The sequence below is a fragment of the Pyxicephalus adspersus genome, chromosome 2, assembly GCF_032062135.1.
Source record: "Pyxicephalus adspersus chromosome 2, UCB_Pads_2.0, whole genome shotgun sequence".
In the NCBI taxonomy this organism is placed as follows: domain Eukaryota; kingdom Metazoa; phylum Chordata; class Amphibia; order Anura; family Pyxicephalidae; genus Pyxicephalus; species Pyxicephalus adspersus.
In genome coordinates, this window is record NC_092859.1 from 139,575,617 (window position 1) to 139,602,472 (window position 26,856).

General features: G+C 38.4%; 2 protein-coding genes across 2 annotated transcripts in view; both read right to left on the reverse strand.

The window, feature by feature from the left end:
- LRRK1 (leucine rich repeat kinase 1) overlaps positions 1 to 5,985 on the reverse strand; it is a gene marked incomplete in the record, with an annotated part of 94,328 nt that extends 88,343 nt beyond the window's left edge. Inside the window, 1 exon segment of the mRNA XM_072402652.1 lies at positions 5,875 to 5,985.
- A 2,546-nt stretch (positions 5,986 to 8,531) lies between these two features.
- Positions 8,532 to 26,856, reverse strand: part of ALDH1A3 (aldehyde dehydrogenase 1 family member A3) — a 28,012-nt gene continuing 9,687 nt past the window's right edge. The window contains exons 2-13 of the mRNA XM_072399124.1: positions 26,242 to 26,346; positions 25,173 to 25,313; positions 24,210 to 24,339; positions 23,341 to 23,402; positions 21,305 to 21,433; positions 21,084 to 21,197; positions 18,426 to 18,528; positions 16,002 to 16,015; positions 15,350 to 15,514; positions 13,069 to 13,226; positions 12,295 to 12,369; positions 8,532 to 10,931 (exon numbers count right to left, since the gene is read on the reverse strand). Coding sequence (XP_072255225.1) covers positions 10,859 to 10,931; positions 12,295 to 12,369; positions 13,069 to 13,226; positions 15,350 to 15,514; positions 16,002 to 16,015; positions 18,426 to 18,528; positions 21,084 to 21,197; positions 21,305 to 21,433; positions 23,341 to 23,402; positions 24,210 to 24,339; positions 25,173 to 25,313; positions 26,242 to 26,346 — 1,269 coding nt within the window. The 3' untranslated portion in view covers positions 8,532 to 10,858. The remainder of the gene's footprint in view (positions 10,932 to 12,294; positions 12,370 to 13,068; positions 13,227 to 15,349; positions 15,515 to 16,001; positions 16,016 to 18,425; positions 18,529 to 21,083; positions 21,198 to 21,304; positions 21,434 to 23,340; positions 23,403 to 24,209; positions 24,340 to 25,172; positions 25,314 to 26,241; positions 26,347 to 26,856) is intronic.

Consider the following 26,856-nt stretch of genomic DNA (forward strand, 5'->3'; position numbering starts at 1 on the left):
ATATTTTATTGATTCAGTTAAAAGAAATGTAACAAGTATTTTAACAAGGAGCAAAACTGTGAAAGGGGTAACTTGTAAAGTAGCTGGGATGTCTAGCAGTCTCATATAATGCTTCTCAATCTATACCTGAGGCACATGTCCATTATCTATCTGTTTCTCCAGTCTTCAGTCTGACAGCTTTCTGCAGTATTGGCTTTCTTGAATATCATGTGCCACCCTTTTATGATGTCCAGGGCCACACTTAAGGCCCCATAATACACTTTAAGCTGTAACAGTACCAGTGGTTCTGGATGAGCAGGTGGCTGCAACGTGGAATAAAGTAATAATATGAATGGTAAATATGATAAACTGCAAGCAGGGCATTTTTTATTGTAGAAGGGAAAGGCAATGTCTTTTCAGCAATAAAACAAAGTTATCAGCTTCTTTAAAACCTTTTATATAATGTACATGAACAGCTCAGTGTATGATCCCAGCACGGTTGACTGCCAGGAATCTCGTGCACTGGAGTTGCTCCATTCTGGCCTGGCCAATGGCTAGGGGTCCCAAATATGGAAAAATAAGAGGTGAAGACGCTGGAGTCAATAAAGCTAAAGCAAAAGTTTGTTTTATTGCAGAAGAATAATTATCTGCAATAAAGAACCTACCTGCTCACACTTTATTTTTTTTTTTTAATTCCACTTGAAGAAGTTTTTCTGTGTTCCTCATTAATTAGGCAGAGGGCTTTTTGGTTTCTTCTAGCCCACCCCACATAAAACATGTCTGTTTGTTCCCTGGAAAGTCCCCTAAATACATCTTAAACCCATTGCAACGTCATCTTCGGCTTCTTCCACACAATATAACATTATTAGAGAGCTTCTTTTCCTTTAAAGTGTCGTGTCTGCAATAGAGAACTGAGGAGACTGGAAACTTCTATGTACTTCCTCCTTGTCCTATCAGAAACAATTCATCAACAACCAAATTTCTAATGCCTCTAGGAACTCTCCCATTCATACTGCAGGGATGTGTGTTAACATGCGTTGCATTTGCAGCCTCGTCTAACACATGAGAACACTCCATGTGCATGTAATATTTTAGGCAGTGCTCATTAGGACAATGCCCAGCAACGTGTGTGTTGGCAGGATGCCATTTATAATGGATCTGAGCACAATACACCAATGCAAGGGAAAAGAGTTGTTGCACGTTGGGCCCTAATTGGCATCAAAAAGCATAAGGGGTATATTATTGAAAAACATGTCTTCTGCCTGGCTGCCATACCAAAGTCTTCCCTTAATATTCTTCTGCAGAAAAATGTGCACATCTCTCTTTCTTTCTTAGAAATATGGCTGTGTGCAGACTGGGGCATTGTTCTCTCTAGCCTCTTTTAGCTGGGTGCACCACCTGGCACTTTTCAGTAACCACCCAGCTTTTTTTGGATGGGTATTGAAAAGGTGGATCACAAGGGGCTGCCCTACACCTACAATTTCTTACCGGGTTGATGGTGATGTTGAGGGGCTGTTAGAGCTCCCTCGTGTCCCTAAACCACTTCCCCAGGTGTAATGCTTCACGCAGCATCCCACTTATGGCCGCCCATAAAGAATAAAGGAGTACAGCAGGGAGTGGCTCAGTACCGCTCGTTGCCACCCACTCCATAAAGTTATCAGACCCAGTGCAACGGTGTATTTATTATACTTAGTGATGTATTAATGAGATCAGACGTGCATGATTCATATCTTTCATATCTGCTTACATTCCAGGGTTCACATTTCTTATATCAAGATGTTGCCACAAGGACATCCCAGGTGAGGAGCCCCATGAGCTTGCACTCCCCAGGCAGAATTCCCCATGTAGTCACCACAATCCTGACATAGCTGCTGAAATCCCCGGCAGAATTATCTGTATATATATATTAGATATGTGATAATGGCTGGGTAAACTAGAGGAATGTTATCAGGAAGAACACATCTGATTCCATTATATAGAAGCAGTATCAGAAATTTGTGGAAAGGTCCCCTGGGAGGTGACGGGCCAGTGGGCACTGTTTACTGAAAGGGTCCCAGTGCCAAATTTAAAGCACACATAGATGCGGTTGGTGCACTTTATAGATCAGTGACTGCTTAAAGCTTAGCTAAACTCACAATTTTCACTTTACATAAAAGGATAGACAACCCTTTTATGTTCAGTAACAATTCTGTTTGTTTTTTTTGTTTTTTTATGCAGTCTTACATGTGTACGTAGTCTTACCCATGAGGGCAGCTGCTGCTCAGCCACTAGATCCATGGAAAAATTGTTTTACGGGAAACCAGTCCATGGAAAAAAAAGACCAGGGACTGCCGCCTCTATATAAAAAAACTGCCATGGTAAAACAGTTTAAAGAGGAAGAAAACTCAAAAGTCCTCCAAAACAAAAAAAATTCCCTTACCTTAATCCAGCACTTATTCCAGCAAGGCAGTCGATTGATCCGGAGGTACAGCACCGCCCACTAATTCTCGATCGCCTAAATTGGAACGCAAAGCCTCCTGGGATACCTACGTCACCCATCTCAGGGGGCTCTTGGGTGCTCCTTCTGCACATGCCCGAGGTGCCCAAAGAGCCTTTTCGTGAAGAGGGAAAAAAATTGCCGATCTCATGCACGCACAGTGAGCAGTTTTTTTCCCCATCTACGTCACCCGATCTCGTAGGAAGAAGAGGAGTAGATGGTGGCGCCTGGAGTGCCGTTACAAAGACGGATGGCGGGATGGCGCGGGACCCGATGGAAAAGACCTCCGGATCAATCGACTGCCTTGCTGGAATAAAGGTAAGTGAATTTTTTTGTTTTGGGGGACTTTTGAGTTTTCTTCCTCTTTAAACTGTTTTATCATGGCAGTTTTTTATATAAAGGCGGCAGTCTTTTTTGTACCATGGATTGGTTTCCCGTAAGACAATTTTTCCATGGACCTGGTGGCGGAGCAGCAGCTGTCCTCATGGATAAGACTACGTACACAGGTAAGACTTTTGTTGCTGGAAAGGATAACTCATAATGGTTTCCAACGACAAAACACTGAAAGATGCATGAACGAGTGTTGTACATACAGCGCCATTCCGCTGCATGGAGAGGGGGGAATGAGCAAATGGCACCCGCTTCGCTCTCTCCTTTACTTGCATTACGGTCATTCATGGATCCGCCGGGACAGATCCATGAACAATGTCAGCGCTGTACACACGTCAGATTCTCGTCCAATACTAGCCCTGAAGCAAATTTGACGTATACGTAGCCTTACACTCAGGAAGACCAATAACAGAAGGGACCTGTGTCCTCTCCCGTCACTTCATTTAGCCAATCACACAAGTCCGCTTATAAGATTACCTGAACAAAATGACAGGAGAGAGGACAGCGTCCATAGCCCATTGATTGGGAACCCCTGATGTCATTATTATTTACTCCATAGTCATGTGTCTGAATCTTCACATCAAAATGTTTTAATCACAACAAATTATTTGTGAATATTTTGCATGGAGTAAAAACATGTACAAGGGTATCATTCCCTCCAATGAGAGCACAGCGACTGGCACTGAGATGATTTCATTGGATGGCAAAAGGATTGGTGGGCCAGGGAAAAAGAATTCATCATCAAATCCCTGCATCCCCATTGGTGCAATAGTTGGGAATGATACCCTTGCACAAGTTTTTACTCATTTATGCAAAATATTCACGATTAATGTGCACAATGTTACATTCTTATAGGAATGTAAAACCCTGAACTCCGCAAGACGCTGCATGCACCCACCGGCCCCAAGCTGCAGGGTGCATAAAAAGCATTTATTCTGGCAAAAATACCATTAAAGAATTTTTAACTGTTTGATTAAATGCACATTAATAAATACCTGTTGATCTATAAGAAATCTTGTAGCTGATAACTACACCCTAATCAATTACATTAGTCCTGACTTTTTAAAGCCCTCCAAGGCTGGAGAGAATACACTTTCATCAGTGAAGCTGGGTGATCCAGCAAACCTGGAATGGATTTGGTCCAGGACTGAAAACATTTGCTAGCAGTAATCCATTACAGGTTTGCTGAATGACCCAGGTTCACTGATAAAAGTGTAATGTCACAATCAGATCACAATCAGATCTGTTCTGGGAGCAATTATCAGAATATCCTGAAATAAATTACTCAACAAAGGAAAACTGGGCTCAGTCCCTGGGCTCCATGGTTCTTTCCTGCTGACGGCTGTTTTTCCAGACTCGGCCCATACGTTTCACACATTCAGCATTTCAAATAATTCCTACTATGACCTAGAACTTCTCCAATCATCAGGAACTCATTGGGCCTGATTTATTTAAGCTCTCCAAGGCTGAAGAAGATACACTTTCATCAGTGAAGCTGGGTGATCCAGCAAACCTGGAATGGATTTATTCAAAGTCGTTTTTTATTTGTTAGCAAATGTTTTGAATCCAGAACCAGATCTGTTCCAGGTTTGCTGGATCACCCAGCTTCACTGATGAAAGTGTATCCTCTCCAGCCTTGGAGAGCTTTAATAAATCAGGGCATTGCTGCATCACAAACAGGGACGCCATTATTGGGGGCATAGGGGGTAATTGTGTTACCGGCAGGAAGGTAAACCAGTATGGGGCCCTGAAATCTGATGGTGGCACCGATGACACTAACAGGACAGTCAATCACACACAAGCTGATGTATAATACAAAGGTCAAACTGCAATATTAACAAAAAAATAAATATCCATACATGAGCCGACTTTTTCCTTTTATATCATTTCCTCACACTGGCCATAATTTTTTATTTCTGAACCTGATTGACCAAACGTGATCATTATCAAATGCAGAAGAAAAGTCATCAGAAAATTTCCATCGATCATACAAGTATCTGATTGGTCTCTGGATTGATTTCCTATTGGTTTAATTTTTGAGCGTGTAAAGTACACTTATCTTTATTAATTATTATTAATTGCCTGATTTACAAGGAATCCCTAATACAGAATCCTATGTGCTGTACAGCGCTGCGATCGTCTGATTTTCAGTCACCTGGTGACATTTTTTTACCAATCATAATGGGGAAAGGTTTTTAGCAAGGGGTAATTGCTCATTTTTTTGGGGGAGATGATAGAATTGTTACCTCCTGCAATATAAATATATACATATTAGTAGATTAGTTTTTTTATATATTTACTTTTAAATATGTTTATCCTAAATTTGATTGATAGAAATTACTCGAATTCCAGCGAATCAAACTGCAGATGAGCCCTGACCAGGTGACCAAGAAATGGATTTATGTTAACCCTGGGGGCATTTTGTTTTTTGCCAGGGGTAATTTTTCGGTTTTTGGGGAAATTATAAAATTGTCCCAGTTACCCTCTGCAATTAATATATTTATATATTCTGAAATATGATTATCTTAAATTTGATCAAATTCCAGGGGATTCCAGGGGAAGCCCCATAAACTTGACCTGTAGCTGTCAAACTGACGACACAATGCTGCGTATGGTTGTATAGGATCGCAGGATAAGAGCGCCAACAGCTGCAATAGCGCAGTACAAAGCAAACACTATTCCCTTCTACCATCCCCAGACAGCAATGGGTAAAAAGGGGGCTGCAAAATTATTCTTGAATACTAATTTCTACTTTATCATAATAAAAACTTTCCACAAAAAACAAAGGAAGCCTTAGGTATTAGTTGACCGGTCAGAAGGGAAACCAGCAAGGAAACAAATCTCAGCTAGTTTTTACAGATATTTTTATATATTCATAATACAATTCCTCTGAAGTCTCATATTGCAGACAGAACAATGCAGAAAATAGCCAATAAAGTTATATAGAGCTGCAGAGCAATGCGCAGACCGCTGTGACCCGCCGTGTCAGCTCTGTCTGTCTGACCGGTCGGTGCTCTCCGCCTACTTACCGCACAGCCGGTGTCGGTGCTCCGCTCACTCTCTCCTGGCTGCTTGGAGCTTCATCACCCCATTGTCCGTCCACTTCCTCAATCCTGGGAGAGGAGGAGCGAGGCGGCGGCACTTCCTCAGCAGAGAAATAATAATACACAACGGGGAGGACCGGGCACTGCTCGGGTCACCTCCCCCGGGCGGCACCGACTGACTGCCCGGGCTCTGTGTGTGGGCAAAGGTGGTGACTACAGACACAGAAATAAGAGATTCCCCCACACAGGGGTCACCACTACAGGATATTCTGGAATGGGACTGAGAGCTGAGCATTCGATATAGAGATTTGGGGGGTTTGTGTGTTTAATAGAATGGGGAAGAAGATAAAATTATGCAGAGATTTAGCTGGAACTATCAAAGATACTTCTAAAAACATAAACTTTAAATATAACATAAAGATAAAATACAAAACAACTTCTGGCACATTATAAAACAAGTGAATATTACTGATATCTCCCAAATAATCGGTACCTATAGAAATGTGGGGAGGGTGAGAACTTCTATCACGTATTTATTATGTATTATTTTATTTCAATTATTGTATGGACATTTCTCCTTATATGAGCAGGCATGAGATGTGTTTGGGGTAAACTCTTTGTATGAGAGGACAGTGAAGCCCATCGGAAAAAGGTTTAGCTGAGGATCAGACTGCATGAAACTTGGCAAAAGCTCAACTAACTCTTCCAAAATGATCACAGAGCTCATATACTTCTGGAATGTTGCTCTATTCTGCAAAGGAGAAATCATCCGATGTCCTCAAATCAGTCCAAAAACACAAGATAGAAGTGACTTCAAAGAAGTCTGCTTTGAAAAAAAAAAACTGTTTATGTAAACTGAAGATAATAATCCCAGCAAAGAAAAAAAAACACTGAAATGTTTGTCAGAAAAAACTGCAGAGATTTAATGTGAAATTTCCATGACATTTTTTGTGGTTGTAAATCTGTCCGTAACCTTAATTACTTTTGAACTCTATGTTTTTTTATATAATATTCCATATACAAAATAAGGCGTTGTTTTATCATATTGTTGTGATATCTGGATTTGGGATTTATTAAATTGTCCAGTTCTTTGTTTTAAATTTTCATGCTTCAACACTAAAGTAAAAAGAAAAGGAGAAGGCTGTCTTTTCTCAGAAGCCCCTATATCCCACATGGCTGCTGGCTCACCCCTTCTGTAATGAACATAAGTCAGTCCTAAATTTTGGAATACTCACCATTCTCCTTATATTGACCATAGTGAACACATCACTCGCAGAGTACAACCTGTACCAATAGACACATTTTACCAATCATTGTATGCTGTACCTGGAGCACCCGATCTTCATTTATTTATTTAGAGTTTAAAATGCTGCTTTCTATTCATCCAGAATTAAACATTCTATGGGGAAAAAGTATGCCTATAATCTGATTGTTTTAAAGTATTAAAGCACCAATTTACTTTAATGCATGGTTCAATTATTTTTATTGAAAAAAGTTCCATTATGTATTTTATGGGGGATATGGAGCCCCCTCTCAGTTCCTTCTTCATGGCAAAATGAGAGCTGTCTCTGAATTTCCCTTACTATGGAATACATTCTAGTCACCAAAGTTTTCTAAGCTCCCCTTAAACCTGGATACATTTTTATCAGCACAATGTTCCAAGCTCACCTTACACTGACATGCAGTCTCATCACTACAGCATTCAAAGCTCCTCTTAGTTTGAGGTACATCCTCATCACCACAATGCTCCAAGCTCACCTTACTCCGGAACACATTTTCATCACCACATTGGTACAAGTTCTCCCTACACCTGGATACATTTTCATCACCACGGTGCTCCAAGTTCCCCCTACACCTGGATACATTTTCATCACCACGGTGCTCCAAGTTCCCCCAGCTCCCCTTACATGGGGGATTCATTCTTATCACAGTGCTCCAAACTTCCCCTGCCCCAGTATATTAAAATCACCACCATGCTGCTAAACCACCTTTCTGTTAGGTATGTCCACTCCAAACAGAAGCTCAGCTGGTTTAGCCTTGGAGTTGGGCATGGAACCACTTTGGAATTCCTGAATTCCATTTTTATTTGTGGTCAGGGGTATCCCAGTTTTGTTTCAGATAAAGTGGATCTATGTACATACATGGCACAGTTTGTTCATAAGATTACCACAACAATTTTTATATTGTGTGCCCCCTGTAACATTTTATGACCAGTTGTACTAATCCATTATTTTTCACAAAGACAGACCAAGCTGTCCAGCAAAAGTGGCTGTCAGATGGTAAAAATGTTTTTCATGGACGAGGGGGCTTACAGTATTCAGTAATGCAACTGCTTATTTTATGGTATATCCTTTTAATTCTACAAGTTCATCAATCACTCACCTTTCCACAGGTTGAATCTGATTCTATCCAAGGGTGGCTACCCTGCTCCTTGTTGGATTCAGTGGAGGAGCATAGCCACCCTAGGATAAGGTTTGCTTCTGGTGAGATCATTAGATAAAATTAGAGGAAAAAAGAATAAACAAAAACACGGCAGTTATCACGTAAGCTGCAAATAATACATTTTCCTCTTGTATTCAGGTAAACTTTAATATAAATCAGATATAAAAGGATCATAGAGAAGCACATACAAACCAGTAAAGTACAGTATATAACCTTTATTTTGCACTAAGAAAATACAAAAAATATTGTTTGATTAACTGCATCTATTTCATAAATATATATATAATCTTTAATTTTTACTGGTCCATAAAAAAGCAGAATACAGTTTATCTTATCACAATATAAAATATTCTGTACCCAGAATTTACATATTAGTAGTAACATTTATGTATATATAATAATATCAAAGGAACATATACAAGTTTGAAAAAAATATGGATTTTTTTCAAGTCTACTAGCACTAGTGGGCACCTATTCTCTGAACATCAATATTCACTGGAAAAAAGAATTATTATTTAAATAAAGCAATGGATTTTCATTTCAGGAATTAGAAACGTTATGGAAAAAATTTTTTAGAGAAAATCTTCCTTATACAGTTTCACTAAAGGGATCCATGTAGGTGACACCAACAGTTGTACTGACTGTTGTTTAAAAAAAAGGGTGCAGCACCGCCCCCTAATTCTCGAATGCCTAGGCGATTGAGAATGAATGGGGGCACCTACGTCACATATCTCGGGAGCCTCTTGGGTGCTCCTTCTGCACATGCCTGAGCATCTTGGTCATGCACAGAAGGAGCCTTTTTCGTGAAAAGGGAAAAAAATTGCAGATCTCACGCATGCGCAGTGAGATCGGCAATTGTTTTTCCCATCTACGTCACCTGATCTCGCAGCTGGGTCGGGTGACGTAGGAAGAAGAACCCCGAAGAAGAGGCGAAGATGGGGCACGGCCCGAAGACGGATGCTGGGATGGCACGGGACTCCATCTTCAGAGTCCCTCCAGATGGATCGGACTGCCCTTCAGAGATTTTTTGTGTTTTGGGTGATTTTGAGTTTAGTTCCTCTTTAGGCTCCTGATATGTTATTTTTAAGGGCCCTTTTTCACCTGCAGTGTGAAACTGAACACCTGGTTGCTCCAGGATGCACAACAAAGTACTGATGTGCACCTGTAAGCAGCAAGCCACACTGTAGGTAATCAGATTTGCATGCAACTGCAGCTGTGGAGGACATAGAACAACAAACATGCAGCCAAAAGCAACTTGTTGGGAACCCTTCCACTATCTGCCACCACTGCATGCAACTATGGTTTTCCCCTTCATCAGATAGCCAACTACAACAGTAGGTAAGAGAAAATGCAAAGCCAGCAGTCAGCAGCCACAGATGCCAGCAGAGGTGTGCCATAGTATGGGAACATTTGGCACGTAAAGTGATACCAGATGCCCATGGCCCAATCTGTGCCAGCAATCAACCACTGTCCCCCCCAGGCACAAACACGCAAACATCCCAGGTTCACCCCTGTCTTTAAAGAAGTCAGAGAGTACAGGACCTAGTTGTGCTAAGTGATAAAATGGTCTGGATCATAAAACATGTTTTTGCAGGCCAAAATAGTTCCTTTATATACATCCAATTGTTTAGAGTTCAGATTTAAAAGTAACAAATAGACAATATGCTCTCTATAGCTGGGGTTGGGGTCTGTGGTTGGGTCCTTGAAAAACTTGCTTTGCTATGTACCCTATGGTAGACTCCAGATAGAATGGACTTTGTGTCGGGCCAGAGCAGGAAAAATTAAATTGAATAATTAGTGAAATCACCAACTTGTAAGCAACATGCAGCTGACTCTCATGTTATAAAATTTTTTACAATGATCTCTGCTAATTTGGGAGTTATAGAGTAGTGATAAGGGCAAACTTTATAAAAAAAAAAAGTTCATGAATGGACAGAAAAGTAAACAATGTCATTCAATATGGTTGTGCAGAAAGCAACGAATCAGACTTCTACTGACTATGGAACGATGTGTAAATGATAAATTAGATTTGGTTGCTATATATTACTGCACCCTATTCCTTAAAAGTATTTTGCAATCAATAGACACATTTGCAAAAGTGAATATTGTGCACAAGATTAAGAAAATTAATCCCCGTAAAAAAAGTTAGTAAAGTCCTGGTATTGTGGCCGTTAACAAAATAATGTGGGATAAAAACTTTTTACAATATTGTGGCATTCTTATAAAGTTCCACTTTAGAAATCAGAAAAATACAAAATATAAACATCAATACATTCCAAATGATGTATTACATATTCTTCTGTCAGGACGTGCTCAGTGACAAATGAACACTTTAGAAACAGTAGTAAAGACCAGATGAAATGAGAAATGATAGTGGTAAGTCCGGGGCAAGCTAGTAGAGATGACAGATCTGTAATAGTTCATAGTTTAATAAAAAAAATTAAGAATCCCTCATTATGAATGAGTCCCTTCTGGTCCTGGATGCTGCTGAAGTTCAGGTGCAGAAACCATTCTCTTCCTTATATCCTCAAAGCTTCTTCTGGGATAGTTTAATAGTGACTGTTTTAACTTCTGTGTATTCCGTCAAAGCATACTCGCCACTGCAAAGAGAAATTACATTATTGGAAGCACTAAAGCACTGCATATAGAATAGGTAGCCAAAGCCTGTGTAATATGTTGGCGCTATATAAATACTGCCTTGCCTTCTATGTTGGATCAGTGGTCTCTCTGCAGAAGCCCACACCTGAAGTTCATCCAATAGCTCTACAATTAGAAAAGTTTATACTGACAGTTGATTGGAGAGCTCTGGGTCCGATATAGGAGGGTGCACTGCAGACCTCTGCAGAAAGTCCACTGCTTCTATACAGAAACTGAGGATCCTTCTCTACAGCCTCCTGGCACTGGACAGGGTAGCTACTTTGTCAAGAAAACAAACTATAAAACTTTGCACATTTTTGTCTGGATGCATCTGGAATGTATTTAGCTGATTTCAAATAAAACTTAATTTGAGCTGTTACCTGTACCTTAGATGTGAATTGTGGAGTGCTAACAATCTGCAACCTGGTGGTATGTGACAAGCAGATCTCACAAAGTAAGAATCACTATCCTGTTGCAGATAGCTTAGCAGTTTTAAGGTGGCAATTAGAAAAAATAATTCCAAATGCAGCTGCTGCCTTTTTATTGCAATACACATTTGCTTGCATCATACTGCAAAGTGCCTTCTGCACTGCTGGAACTCCTTATGGTTATGTGCAATTATATCTTAGATTGTAAGCTCTTTAGGGCAGGGTCCTCTTCTCCTCCTGTGTCACTGTCTGTATCTGTCTGTCATTTGCAACCCCTATTTATTGTACAGCGGTGCGTAATATGTTGGCACTATCTAAATCCTCTTTAAATTTTATTAATGCAATATACACTTGCAAGCTATGTCATCTCCACTGACTATTGGCTAATGAACACAGACACCCATTTTCAGTCCAAAACTATGCTTTTAAGTACTGATATATACTATATATATATATATATATATATATATATATATATGTATATTCCATTTCTGTTTACTCATCTTAGCTTGCTTAAAAAGATGGTTAGGGAGGAAATGTAAAAACTTAACACTTATATTCCAGCCCAAATTAGCCATATTCTCTAAATCCATGCAATAATGATTTTCTGGGGGGCTGCCCACACTGAAGGCAAATGATTCATTATTGTGCGGATGCGTATCTAGTACATATTCTATGCTAACTGTTGCTTGTCCTAGCTGCATGCACTAAGCCAACCCTAGCTAGGGTTCTGTAAATGGTTGAAGCCAATGCTTGCTAGGGTTAGGGCTCATGAATAGCCACACTGCATGCTTTCCCTTTGGGCAAGCTATTGTTGCAGCAGGTATTTTACTTTTTTTATTGTTTGATGCCAATAGATGTTAATAATTATGATAATAATATTATAAGGTTCACTTACAGTTCTCTTCCATTTCCAGACATTTTGAACCCTCCAAAGGGAGTCTGTGCATGAAGAGCATTGTAACAGTTTATCCTACAAAAAAAAAAGTGGTGATTAGAAGAGAGAAGTTTATCAAGAATATCTGTTCTAGCAGCTTAGTCTACATACACACGTGCAATGGTCCTCGTCCGATAATCGGCTCAGGGCCGATATCGGACGAAAATTTGGCGTGTGTACAGTACTCGTCATCCATCGTCACCCGAGATCAGGTGAAAATCTGATATATGTACATGGTGGATTGATAAATGACTGATCCAAAATTGTTTCTGTTCACTCTTATGGAGAAGGGCACAGTGGAATGGCGCTCTCTTGTCCTCCCCTCTCCATAGAGCAAAATGACGCTGTTTGTACGGCACTTGTTTGTTTATCTGTCATTGGAATGGATCAGCAAAGACTGTTTCCAGTGACAGACATCCATCCATTGGATATTTGTACACAAATCACATGATTGCCTTCCGAGGCAAACAATCATGCTCATTTCAGGCAGAAATCTAAATAAAAAATATAAACATACAAACACACATACATGAAATTGTGATATAAATAAGTAGAGGCAGGACAATGTTTGCAGAAATATTATTTTCTGTGCAACTGCAATATCAACAGTAAACATAAAAATATACAAAATACCTGAACTGATATTACTTAACTCATAAATACTTTGCATGTTTCCAGAGGATCGGCTCAGTACAAGAAATGTCACGTGTGATCTAATGTCACACAAATACTCACCATACTGTTCCAGACTGCAGAGCAGAGGCAACGCTCAATGCTTTATCCAAATTCTCAGTAAAGACAGCCGCTGTCAGCCCATATTGTGAGTTATTGGCCCTCTTGATCACATCATCTAGGCTTTTGAATTTCAGAATAGACTGGACAGGTCCGAAGATCTGTAAATATACATATACATAATAGGTTTAATAGCTGAGCAAGTTGCTTACACTAAACAAGCAATTCCAGGTCTAGAATTTGATCGTCATTCTGGTTTGGGTTAAAGCTGAAAACTTTTTTTTAAGTTAACCTATATCCAGCATATGCTGATGCAAAACACTGCAGCGCTGCTTAAACAAACTATACTGCAAATAAGCCAGATAGGAAAGTCTGACATTGTCATTTAAATACATATTTAGAGCATTTCAGAAACTTTCCATACAGGCTAAAATAATCTGCTCAGAAAAATATTGAGGTTTCCATTGTTGACTGCCATGAATATTCTCTGACTTCATGAAGTTGGTCATTGCTCTGAAACAAACAGCATACCTTCTGATCTGTATACTTGTTGCATGGTTGTAATTCCAGTAGAACAAGCTTTAATACAATATTTTGACTTCAATAGCCAATCTGTAGCTTAGCCTATCACACTATGGGACGCCCATAAGACAACACCATTATTACAAATAGCTTCTTGCCTGATGAAAGTTAGGGCTCAGAAAACTATTGAACCAAGATGTAGAAGTTCTGTAGTCTCGTTTGAAAAAGAACCCATCTAAACATCTATCTAAAGACACCCATCAGACCAGGGTGGAGCTGAATGCTCTTTTGGATTACCAGGTAGAAAAACCGATCTGTTGGTCCAGGAGAAATTTTTGTGCGAGCGCTAATAAGCCTGGACCAATGCTGGCTAATGTACTTAACCCCAAATGCTCCAATACATCGCCGATAAAACTAAGACTCTCTAACGGCGTTATAACCACCTACCCCGTGACTATATGTGAACAATTTAAGAAAATACTTTCCAAATTATACGTTTCTTGTCACACCTTTAGACCTGAAAAAGCCAATACCCTTTTCTCAAATTTTGCCCCCACTTTAAACTCACAAATGGCTGAAAAGATGGAAACTGATATCTCCCCGGAGGAAATCCCAGCAGCAATAAAAACCTTGAAAATGTACAAAATCTATAAGTAAGCAGCATGTTCAAAAGAAAAGTTCAACAATAGCAGTGTGCACATTTCTCCCGGCATACAGAAGGTAAATTGGTTTTGGATATATCTGCTGCCAAATACTCCTCTGCCCACCCCTGCAGTTTAGTGCACTCATGGAAAAAATCCTCTCTGTTTTTATGCTTGCCTCTCAATTGTAATGAACGGGATGTTTCCATGCTAAATGGATTGTCAGGGGAGTGTGACACTGGTTGAAATTAGTTTCACAGCAAAGATCTGCCAGGAGTGTAGGCAGGTGAGTATAGGGGTGGAAGAGCATAGGTTGAAGCAAGTACAGTTATCATTTTTTTGAATCAATAATAAAACATGCAAACTTGTCAGCAGTTTGTTCGGGTTGCAGTGGCTTTCTGCACATGCGGCATTCCTTTGCTTTAACACTGTGACTTGCTGGCCAAAGGCTGTGGCTATCAACAATTTTGGATTGTATTAATGAGCTTTTGACCACATCACAATGGTTTTGGGTTCTAGACATACAAGTCTATGATAATGAAACATCTTCATGAAATAGCTTAGGGTTCAGAACGAGGCCAACGTCATTTCATATGCTCTAGTCAGTAAATTATGAATGATCTTAAACTGATGCTAAGAACACAACAGACCCAGACATAGGCTTTATAGGTCACCTGGCTGCTAGCAAACATGCCTGCATGGTGCAAGGGTTATAATCATTTGAATAATTTCCCTAAAACATTAAGTGACATTAGGTGTGAGCAGCATGGTGGCTCAGAGGTTAGCACTCTGACCTTTACAGCGCTAGGTTCAAATCTCGGCCAGGACACTATCTGCATGGAGTTTGCAGGTTCTCCGCGTGTTTGCGTAGGTTTCCTTCCACATTCCAAAAACATGCAGTTAGGTTAATTAGCTACCCCCAAAATTGACCCTAGACTGTAATAAAGACATATGACTATGGTAGAGACATTAGATTGTGAGCTTCTTTGAGAGACAGCTAGTCACATGACTATGGATTTTGTCCAGCGCTGCATAATTTGTTGGCACTTTATAAATACTGTGTAATAATAATAATATAGTGAGACACATTACTATGAATGGCATATGTTAGACTAGATTACCTCTTCCCTGGCAATCCTCATATCATCATTGACCTCAGAGAATACAGTGGGCTTAATGAAAAATCCTCGCTCTCCAACAGCAGAACCACCACACTCCAGTTTGGCCCCTTCATCTTTTCCACTCTGTATGTATTCCAAAACTTTATCAAATTGCTCCTGGTCAATCTAGGAGAACCAGACAGGAAAGTCACATTTAGAATCATTTAGACAAACACAACAAGGATTGCAAAGTAAGAACTCCTACTCCAAATTAGACACAGAAAGGATAGGTATTCATCCATTGAAAAACTTGAGATTAAAGGGTATCCTAAATATATATAAATATATATATAAAATCCTAGATTTCTAGGACAAAATCCATTCCAAGACCATTCCAATTGACTTATGGAGCAGGATCGGCATTCTACAGTATACCTGTACGAAAAACTAAAGAACTGAACAGGTTGAATTTGTCACTATATGTATTTTATTTTTTTTTCTTTCTAACTTTATTTACATCGATCTTGGAATATGTTCAAATTGGTACTCTCATTGCTACTCTGAATTACTTCTATAGTTAACTGCACTTTGAGCACCATTTATTTTAACTGACTTAAATAACCTATTTCATTATATTATATATATGTAACTCTGGCTGACCATGAGGACTAACCTGAGGACCATGTTCTGTTTCACTACTTCCCACCATTCCATATCTCCCTCCTATTGTGTGTTACTTCCCCCACCTCCTAGATTGTAAGCTCTTCGGGGCAGGGTCCTCTCCTCCTGTCTAACTGTCTGTATCTGTCTGTCGTTTGCAACCCCCATTTAATGTACAGCGCTGGGTGATATGTTGGCGCTATATAAACACTGTTTATTAAAATTTTTAAAATGTCTCCTTTATTTAATATTATTATTATTATTATTAATAATAATAATAATAATAATAATATTATTATAAACAAATAAAGCAGAGTCAAGCTATGGAAAAAAGTTTGTTACATATTATTTACCTTTATGGTATATATCAAAATTGCAGACCACTGCCCACTGCAACGTGCATTATTTTAAGCAATGTAAAAAATATATGGTACAATGCATGCTTCGTGCTCTTCAATGTGCATGAAACCACAAGCAAAATGTAGGATGAGATCTGTAAACAAGTAGATAAGGGCATTGTTCAAATTTCTTGAACAATGTTCTTTTTATAGCTTTTTTACAACTAACTATCACTAAAGTCCAATGTTCACTCCAGGAACAACTAGATAGGCTACGCTGACATCAAAGCTAAAAAAGTATAAGGCCTTTGTCCCAATTAACTTTATCTTTATCAGAGTCATGCTGCCAAGAGCAATGCCATAAAATAATAAATGATGTGCAACAGGTTGTTGAACTACCTATGTGTATATGTGTTATCATGCTTTGTCAGTGTTATAGGATATGTGGGCCTCCTTCTCACCTTCTTGGAAGGAAATTATTGGGATGTCGTTTTAAGTCCTCTCACCACCACAACAGTTGCAGAAAGATTCAGCTCTGTGTTGGGTGTTCTAGCCCTCTTAGTGGATAGAATACTTATCAAGCAAAGGGCAGTAGTAGTAGTAGACTGCTTATGACTTCTTATGACTATTATCATGACTTCTTATGACTAGACAAGCATTTAAATTGTTGGCGTTTGCATTGGAGAGGAGCAAACATATCTACGAAGTTTGAAAGTTCATCTTTTTTGTGCTGGTCCTCTTGGCCCTCTCAGCCACAGATCAGTTACATAGCCTGCTTATGATTACACCAGTATTTCTTACCCAAGGTTTTGTAGAAATTTGCAAGGGTTTCTACGTAATTTGTACCTGTCACATTACAACTTCCTTATTTTACACTGCAACCCCTAAAACATCTCAACTTTACCAGTAAATTAATGAACTAACTTAACTTGCAAAGGATAACATTGTTCTTCATTTAAATTAAATCCTTCTGAACTTACTAAGCCTTGGAGTGTGTGGAATTATTATTTTATAACCTAGCTAATAAGTGGAAAATTGGCTACATAGTCATGAGATGACTGACTTCTTATAAAAGAAGATTTAATCTGCTCACATGGTAAATCACAACAGGGTTGTTATTATGAAGACAGTCATTTGCCATTAAGGCTGTAATGAATATGCAACAGTTTCACAAGCATATATAATTTTATTGGTCATAGTAATCAAGTTGTTAAAACTCCAACTAAAACCCCAAATTGAACCTGACACATTCTAATAGTAATAAGGTTGATACATGAAAACAAACAGTGTAAAAAGCACAGTAGTGGACAAATAACTGTTATAAGAGCAAGATGTGCTTGCACACTGCATTGGGAGAGTCAACCATGTGACCATATGGCATCCAATGTAGGAAAAACAGTAAATGCCTACATGTTCCAGCATCCCTGCATTACAATAAGAACCATGTCTTCCTCATGAGATAGGGTTTGACTGAGTAGGTGGTGAGACATTGTGGATCCCAGCCTAACTAAACTTAAAATGAGTCTATAGTAGCTCAGCATGTTATGCTGGAATATGCCGGCTAATTACAGCATTCTGGCCTGGCCAATGAAGATGGACGAAAAAGAGAGTGAATATCGCAGCACCTGTGAGGGAACAGGTAAATGTATTTTAAAAAATTGCAATTGGGCAGGTAAGGTTATTTTATTGCAGATGGAACATTGCCTGTCCTTTGTACAATAAAGAACCTACCTGGTCACCATTTTTTTATAGTCAGGGTTTAGTTTGGGTTTTAAAGGCAGTAAAAGCATGAAACTGCATAACTACCGCCAGACACAGCGACATAATACGTTCCTGAATTTGAAAAGTTTCAAAGGTAATGCCTATAATTTACACTAATCAACATGATTGCTTGGAGAATTTGCCTGGCTCAATTTTGGCTTTATTTGGGCTTATAACGTTATTTTCAAAATTGCTTTCAAAAAGCAGCTTCTGAAATCTGACTGATTTATATGGGCAATTCAGACACATGAATCTCAGCATACACAGTCAATGGGAAATATATTCTATTCTCATGCTAGCCTTGTATTAATCATATTATTCTGTATATTGTAACTCACGGTCAGCATCTGCAAAAACAATGCATGGATTCTTTCCACCGAGCTCCAGGGTGACACGCTTCAAATTGCTGGCAGAAGCTGCTTCTTTAATCAGTTTACCAACCTATGGGAAGATATATTACATGTGACTTCAAATGAATGGAATTATCTTCATGTTATTATTACTATTAATAATAATATTATTATTATTATTATTATTATTAATAAACAGGATTTATATAGCGCCAACATATTACACAGCGCTGTACATTAAATAGGGGGTTGCAAATGACAGATGCAGACAGTGACACAGGAGGAGGAGAGGACCCTGTCCTGAAGAGCTTACAATCTAGGTCTGTACACAATTACAAAACTGTGGTCTAAACAACAATAGCTCTATTGTGTCTAATAATAGAACTGGTTAGATCAAACTGTTACCTAATAAAGTAGAGCTGTCATGAGACCAACACAAAACTAGCTATTGGCAACCGTTTTAATAGTAATAAATGATAATAAAACCCAATGTTCTGTCCTCAATATTTTATAGATTACTGACCCTAAATCATCGTGTCAGAGATCCTTACTACACATATGTTCAGAATCAGCAACTCAAATGTTAAAGTTTACGTGAGTATAACAGCCAGGCAATTCTATTCAAAAAGAGAGATCAGCAAAAGCAGGCCCTATATTTGGCTGATGACAGGTTCTCTTTTGCAATTTTATTCTATTTTTGAAAATGGGGAAGGCTGCTAATATGCACCAGACATTATCTTCTAAATCTATCAGCCATCATATTATGCTTTCTGTGCTAGCTAAACTTTGCAGTATAATCAGGGCATAATCAAATGAAAAACTTTAGTTTTAGTTTTTGGATAGGGTATCCAAAAACTAAAACTTTGTGTCCAGGCAACTAATGTCATTGAGACTAAAACCAAGGTTGCGGCATTGCCACCAGATCTGGAATCTTATTGAAAAAATCTATCAATAGGGTCACTGCTCCTTTCTGGGTTGTTTTTCCATTAGTTCACATAGTTGTTGGAAAAGCTCCACTGATTTTATCATTTGATTGGACATTACACAAAGGATTATACAGTCTGGTATTGTTCACTTTATAATTTAAATTCCACTTTTTTGTTTAATTTCTATTGTAAACTTTACTCTTAGCTTACTGAACAAATTTCCCTGAATTGTTCTACTGTCCCCTGAGAAAGCAGGATAAAAAATCTGGGAAACGTGTTGGAAATCTCTTATTTAAAGTATCCATCAAATTAAAATTAAAAGGGTTTCCTCAAAAGTTCTGTATTCAGTTTAAACATTATATATTTGACAACATATGAAAATATTATCTGAGGGTTATGAGCCATGTTATGTGGATAATATTTATGAAAGTTTTCCGTCCTATAAAAATGTTTCTTTGTAGTGTTTGAACTTGTCCGTGACCTTAAAAGTAACTTTTAATTCAAATATATTTTTATGATTACTTAACAATATTTGAAGTTAAAACTCCAGCATCTTTCATAATTATTGATCACACATTCATTTATAGAATGCATTAGACCTGGCTAATCACATGTCTGATCTTTTTGTCTGCTGTTGGTTTAGGGAATTCACTTGAAAATACAACTAGTAAATCTTTTAATGCACCCGGTGAGATGGAGCAGCATTTGTGTTGCAGAGTCCTGATTTACAACAGAGTAAATGGGAACAATGCAAATGGGGCAGCTGATGAGCAAATATGAAATCCCATTTATACAGAAACTGTGTAAGTGAATCTGCCATTATTAGCTCTCCATGGTGCTGAAATTGTGTTTGTATAAATTCCATTTTAGCAATAGGGTATTTTCCACGGGTGCCAAGGGAACTTTGGGAACACTGGTGTAACTATCGAGAGCGGAGCCCTTGTGGCTGTGGCAGGGACTGACTTTTACCCTCCCCACATCTGACATTAGTGATCCTCTGGTAGCTACTGTTCCTCCTGCCCTCCCCATAAGCAGAGTAGGGCAAAAATGAGCAAAAAGTATATTACATTTTTCCAACATCATGTTCTCCTCTTCCATACAGCTAGACGCTGTCATGGAGCTCTCTTCTGCTTCTAAGGCCTTTTTGTATGTTATATATGACATCACATGACAAAAAACTTCGGAAGCACAATGGTGTAAGTGCCATTGGGTGTCTGCATGGAAGATTACGACCCAGCACTGAAGATGTACACTTAATTTCTGCTTCACTGCATGGTGAGTGGGGGGTCATAGTCGCCACGCTGTTATGTGACCCCTGGTGGATATTCCCCCCGGGGGGTAAGTGTGTGAATAATGTTGCAAAGAGGAACCATATCAAAATTTCACAGTGGGCTTATGATTTGTACTTATTCCCCTGTATGACAAAGAAGTTCCTTGTGACTTTATTGCCTATATTTGCTATTAGCCCAAATATAATACAGATTATAGTTAAGTCACTCGATTATGCTGTATTATAAATAAATCACTGTATAAATCTAATCTGTGGACACAAGATTTGTAACATCCACAAGAGGATCTCTGTACTATTTAAAGCATACAAATCATTTTTTTTTTCAAATTTCAGCCAATTTATTAAAAAACAAATCAGGAAACAAATATGAGTAATAAATATTATTATTTAGTATGACATGATCATTTGTTTCTGTGATACATTACTAACCTCCGTGGAACCAGTGAAAGCAACTTTGTCTATGTTAGGGTGATGAGTGATGGCAGCGCCGGCCGTGGGTCCGTATCCTGGCACTATATTAACAACTCCGGGTGGAAATCCAGCCTGGAAGGAAAGGAAGAGAAAGACTTGAAAAGTCTGCTTTATTAATGGAGCATGCATGGTATAATGAAATGATATATAAATGTATATAATAGAATTAGCAGGCCCACCTCTTTTATTAGTGACCCCATGTAGAGAGACGTGAGAGGGGTCTGTTCTGCAGGTTTGATCACCAGCGTGTTTCCACAGCACAAAGCTGGAGCCATCTTCCAAATCAGCATCAGCAGCGGAAAGTTCCACTAAAACAACACATTGAAGGTCACTAGCTGATCATATAATTCAATATAATATAATAACCTCAACTCAGGAAATTAGGCCAATTCACAAAGGTATAGTAGTTTAAACCCCTTCAAAGTTGTATTTAACTAGGCCACATCCCAAAATTAAACAGACAGAGAAATGTTTTTTGATTAGATAATGGGACTTAGCCCAAATGAATGATTCTTCAAAACAGTTAAAAATGTAAAACTTACTTTATTACAAATCACATCATGAAATGCATGACAAGAAAAACACATAAAACATTTTTAGCACCAACATAGATCTCCTTCTGGAACCTCTCTAAAACTGTTTTACAATTGTAACTGTGTTACAATTTTCTACGCGTTTCACAGAATCTTAGTCCACTTCCTCAGGAGGAGGATATAAATATATATATATATATATATGTAAATATATAAATATGTGTGTGTGTATTTTTGGAGAATTGTTCGTTTGGCCTATAAAGTCCCGGTATCTGGTTATCCAACCAAAAAACATTTTTCTCTGTCAATTCACAAAGAATTACAGTTTAGGATCCCAGGAACTGCCTGATATTACATCCAGATTGAATTACTCTACTCCAGATTTCATTTATCTGTACTGATCCACTTAATAATCCTCCTGATGAAGCGGATTCTCACCATGAAACGCGTACAGGGAACATAGCTACCAATATTGAAGATCTGACAAGTTCTTGATTTAAACATATGGGAATTCTATTAACTCTAATGTAACAATAATCATATCTTGAAGCATTGTTCATGATAGGAATGCATTTCTTCTAGCAAACTGAACTTGTAGAAGAGGAAGAGTGCTTGAAGTGACAACCAACAGCACCGTGAAGAAGACAAGTCACCAGCAGTCCAAAGTACAGATTTTTTTTATTGTAAAAGTGTTATCACAACATGTTGAGAAGCGGATATTGCCTGAGGAATAGACCCCGCGTGGCCCCGAAACGTTGGCTTTTCAACATGTTGTGACAGTGGTTTTACAATAAAACAAGAATCCTGTACTCTGAAGACTTTGTCTTCTGTTTTCATATCTTGAAGCCTTTCTGATCTATTTGTTCTTTTATATTCTACTGCCATGTATTTTAGGAATATATACAATATGTGTTTTTATTCTTTATATTGCACACATCTGTTTAGGTAATTTCTTTTTGGCCTGTTTTAAAAATTCTCCCTTTGTTCTTCATTCCTTGTTTTGAATTACCTGGGCTTATACTGAAAGATCATGTAAGCTGCCATTTCTGACCTGGTTCTATAATAACTAATCTAATTCTAATCTAATTCTCTAATATTATACAACTTACCTGGTTGGTGGTCTGACCTTTTGGTCCTGATTTATTAAAGCTCTCCAAAGCTGGAGAGGATACACATTCATCTGTGAATCTGGGTGATCCAGCAAACCTGGAATGGATCTGGTCCAGGATTCCAAACATTTGCCAGCAAATGGCAAATGACTTTGAAGAAATCCATTCCAGGTTTGCTGAATCACCCAGCTTCACAGATGAAAGTGTATCCTCTCCAGCTTTGGAGAGCTTTAATAATTCAGGCCGATTATCCTTAGAACTTCCAGAATCATTGACCCTGCATGAGGATGCAGCTCAGGTGTTCAGCTAATTTCATTTATCTGCATGCTTTTTTAGGTGTATCACTGTAACTACTGACACCTACTTATTAGCTTTACATCCAGGCAATTGGTATAGGCTTAGGCAGATTGCATTATCTCTCAGTACAAGTCCACGTTAAGCATCACCTAAAAGCAGTGAATTTAAAACACCGTTTAAACTAAGTAACACAAATTGCAAGAACTTTAAAAAATGCAGTGTAATCTATTTTCAAATATAAGCCTATATCTATTGTAATGAACAAGGGATACTCACAGGAGTAATGGCCCCGCACACTCCGACAGGCTCATGTACTGTGTAGCAAAGAAAACTTTCATCTACAAGATAACAATACAACAAAAATAGGTTAGTACAAAAGATTAAAGCTTCTCATTTCTTGGAAGAAGATAAAAGGTCACCATTATGTTTTGTTTTCTGTGCATGCCAAAACAGCAAGAATTGATTTCACAAGTCTGCAGTTTACTATGACACCACAAGAGGGAGTATTATTTGTTGGAAGTTGCATTTCCTACTGTGCCAGGTGTGCTCTTTTCATAATTGGCCACTAGGTGGCATAATGAGTCTGAGTTTTGATATGCATTGAAAAGAGCACTGTATAGGGATTCCAATGGCTGTGAACAATCTGACTGCTGAATTATTAATAATATTAATATTATTATTATTATTATTATTATTATTATTAATAATAACAATAATATTATTATAAATAATATTAATATTCATAAACAGGAATTATAAGGGCCAAAATATTACGTACCACTGTTAATTACAGGGGTTGCAAATGACAGACAAATACAGACAGTGACACAGGAGGAGGAGAGGACCCTGCCCAGAAGAGCTTACAATCTAGGAGTATTTTTGATGGAAAACAAATTATAAATACAGTCCTTTGTATAGTAAAAAAAAAAGTCTTTTCCATCACTTTTTGCATTACAGTGGTCACTAGGACTAAAAAAACTATAAAAACTATAGAAGGGTTCCAATCATTTGCCACTTTGTCCAAAGCAAAAAAATAAAAAGCGTCAGTACAGACCAGTTAAGGCGAATTTATGCTGTGCTGCTTTGGAGTAGCAATTGTTAGAGAAATAATTTAATTTTTAGCAAGAAAGAATACTGTAACTTACCCACCGGGATTGTCTTCCCCTGTATTTTGTCTGCCCAGCCAGCAAAATAGCGCAATGTTCTGATACAGCCTTCCAGGTCAACAAGAAATGCATGAAGGAAAGGTTTCCCAGTGTCCATTGTCTCCAGAGTCTGGAAATAAAATATTTTAGTATTTCGAGGTGAAGATTGATAATTGTTCTCATTTTTTTCTTACAATCTGAGGATTGCACATTGTTTAGAAATTCCTCTAGATGTATTTGTATAAATGCCACATCCCGTATTGAGACGAAATTGGAATTTTTGTTTTTTTATGGGACTTTTAGTTTGGCATAAGTAATCAGAAAAAACATGAATTTTATTAATAACAAATAATAAAAACCATACCATTAAAAAATGTGTTGTTGCATACTGCATGATACAATATATATAGCAATAAAGTCTTTCAGCATTGGAAAGCACAAACTTAAGTAGCATTTACTAGAAACAGGGATGATGTCCAACCACATACAATTTTATAGGTTCTCTATGCTGATTCAGTCACAAACAACCTAGTTTCAACTGGTTTCGCAGATCAAGTCTGCTTCTTCAGGAATGTTGGGAACGAATACTACAAGCAACAATGATATAAAATACAATTAATATATTCAACTTATTTTGATACATAGTGAATAGTGCAATCGATTAGAGAACTCACAGACTTTTTTTGCCTTCCTCTGGTTCAGCTATGTCTTATAGGGTTTTATATCTGAGATATCTTTATTTCCCTAATGGTTGAACTTGATGGACTTTTGTCTTTTTTTAACCTAACCTACTATGTATTTATATATGCTATTGTAAAACTAATATTGGGATTTTCTATTTTCTTATCTTTTTACGTTTCTTTATATGAGTGCAGGGAAATTGAGTCCCACTCAAATATATAGAATAGAAAATTATAATATAGAAAATATAATAATAAAAGAAAGGAATATGAACAGACTTACCGCCAGGATTACTCTGTTTCTCTCCAATAGGTCTCCCAGCTTGTGCAGTAGTTTTCCCCTTCCACTGGCATCCAGTCTTCTCCATGGGGAACCTTTCTGGAACGCGGCTTTTGCAGCTTCTACTGCCTTGTCCACATCTGCCTGTTGACCAATCAAACATCATTGAATCCTCAGTGACACACATACATCCCGACTACTTACCACCTATGTCTACCTACAGCTCTGACCCCTGACCGGTACCACATAGAACACATCTGTGACCCAGAAACCAATGCATCTGTGAGTATCTGTCTTCTGGTTTCCCACTGTGCTCAGTGGTTCCTATCTCCAATGTCAGCGTCACTACTGTGTCCTTGGGTGATATTGGGGTTGGTGAGAGAAACCAATGAGCACTGTGGGAGGCCCGGAAATTAACATGCCTGGAAGTATCGGTTTCTGAAGAAGTTTAACCCAACAATTCGTCTTTAAACAAGGAATGTTTGGTGGCCCAGGTGTTATGGAAAGTAAACGTTTACTTTTTAAATTTCAGTAACTGTATAAAATAGTTACATATGGCTAAACATGTTTTTTATAGCTTAGGATAGGGTCCAATCAGGTGTTTTTTTGATGAGGAAATTCCACTTCACTTCCTGTTTCAGAGACACAACAAGAAATGAGTGGAAAGTAAGGGAAGTCAATGTAACGAGTTTCCCAATTGGAAGATTTCCCTTATAGGGGACAACTCTATAATGTTCGATTTCCAATCATTTTCTTTCTGGCAACAACACTCACCAGTACAAGGATGGATCTACCCAGCAGAAACATGGGCAGCAATAAAACCTAATTTCCCCAAAATATGGATGAAAATTGGAAGATTTCATTGAAATAATACCATTTTGGCTAAAACCTTTTTGGAGTCAATAATGAGGGCAGAAATGTGATTGTTTTTAGGGTGCAGTGGGCTTTAAAAGGGGTTTATGGAATTCTTTTATTTAAAATGTTATTAAAGGATTCCCTTTCCCTATTATCTGGGTGTATTTGATGTCCCCATAAGCCCCAATTTTATTAGAGAATGGCGCCCATATCTCACCTTATCGGCTTCCTGCACATCACAAATCTTCTCACCGGTGGCGGGGTTGTACACAGGGAATGTCCTGCCACTTACTGATTGATGCCACTCATTATTAATAAATATCTGCAAGGAGAAAGTAGAGTTTTTGGTTATTTCATATCATATAAAAGCATATCTTACCATGATACAGTACTCAGGGACTGCTTTGGAGAATACATGATGGCTGAACCTTCACAGGGTTTGCACAGTTGTACATGCGTACTCCAATATACCTTTACTCTGTAAGCTCCTCACAGTGTGCATTAGAAGCTGCAACAACTCACATACAGCCAGCCTCTTTACCTGAATGAAAGGCATCCAGCAACCCCATACTTACTCTCACTGTCCTAACCCTTAGATTTGTTGGACTTTAGTTCTTTTATTTGTGAAAGCTCAAAATTACATGTGGGTGATACCTACAGCAATTTGCATGCAAACGCCTCCTGCCCAGCAATGTCAGGGTATCTTGATATCTGCAAACCTTCTACAAAGAGCTGGATCACTGCCTGCATCAGGACTGAGGATGGGAGTGCTGGGGAGTACTGAGGCAGGGTTCTGCTTTCAGGAAGTCATGTACAGCACCCTGGTAGCTCC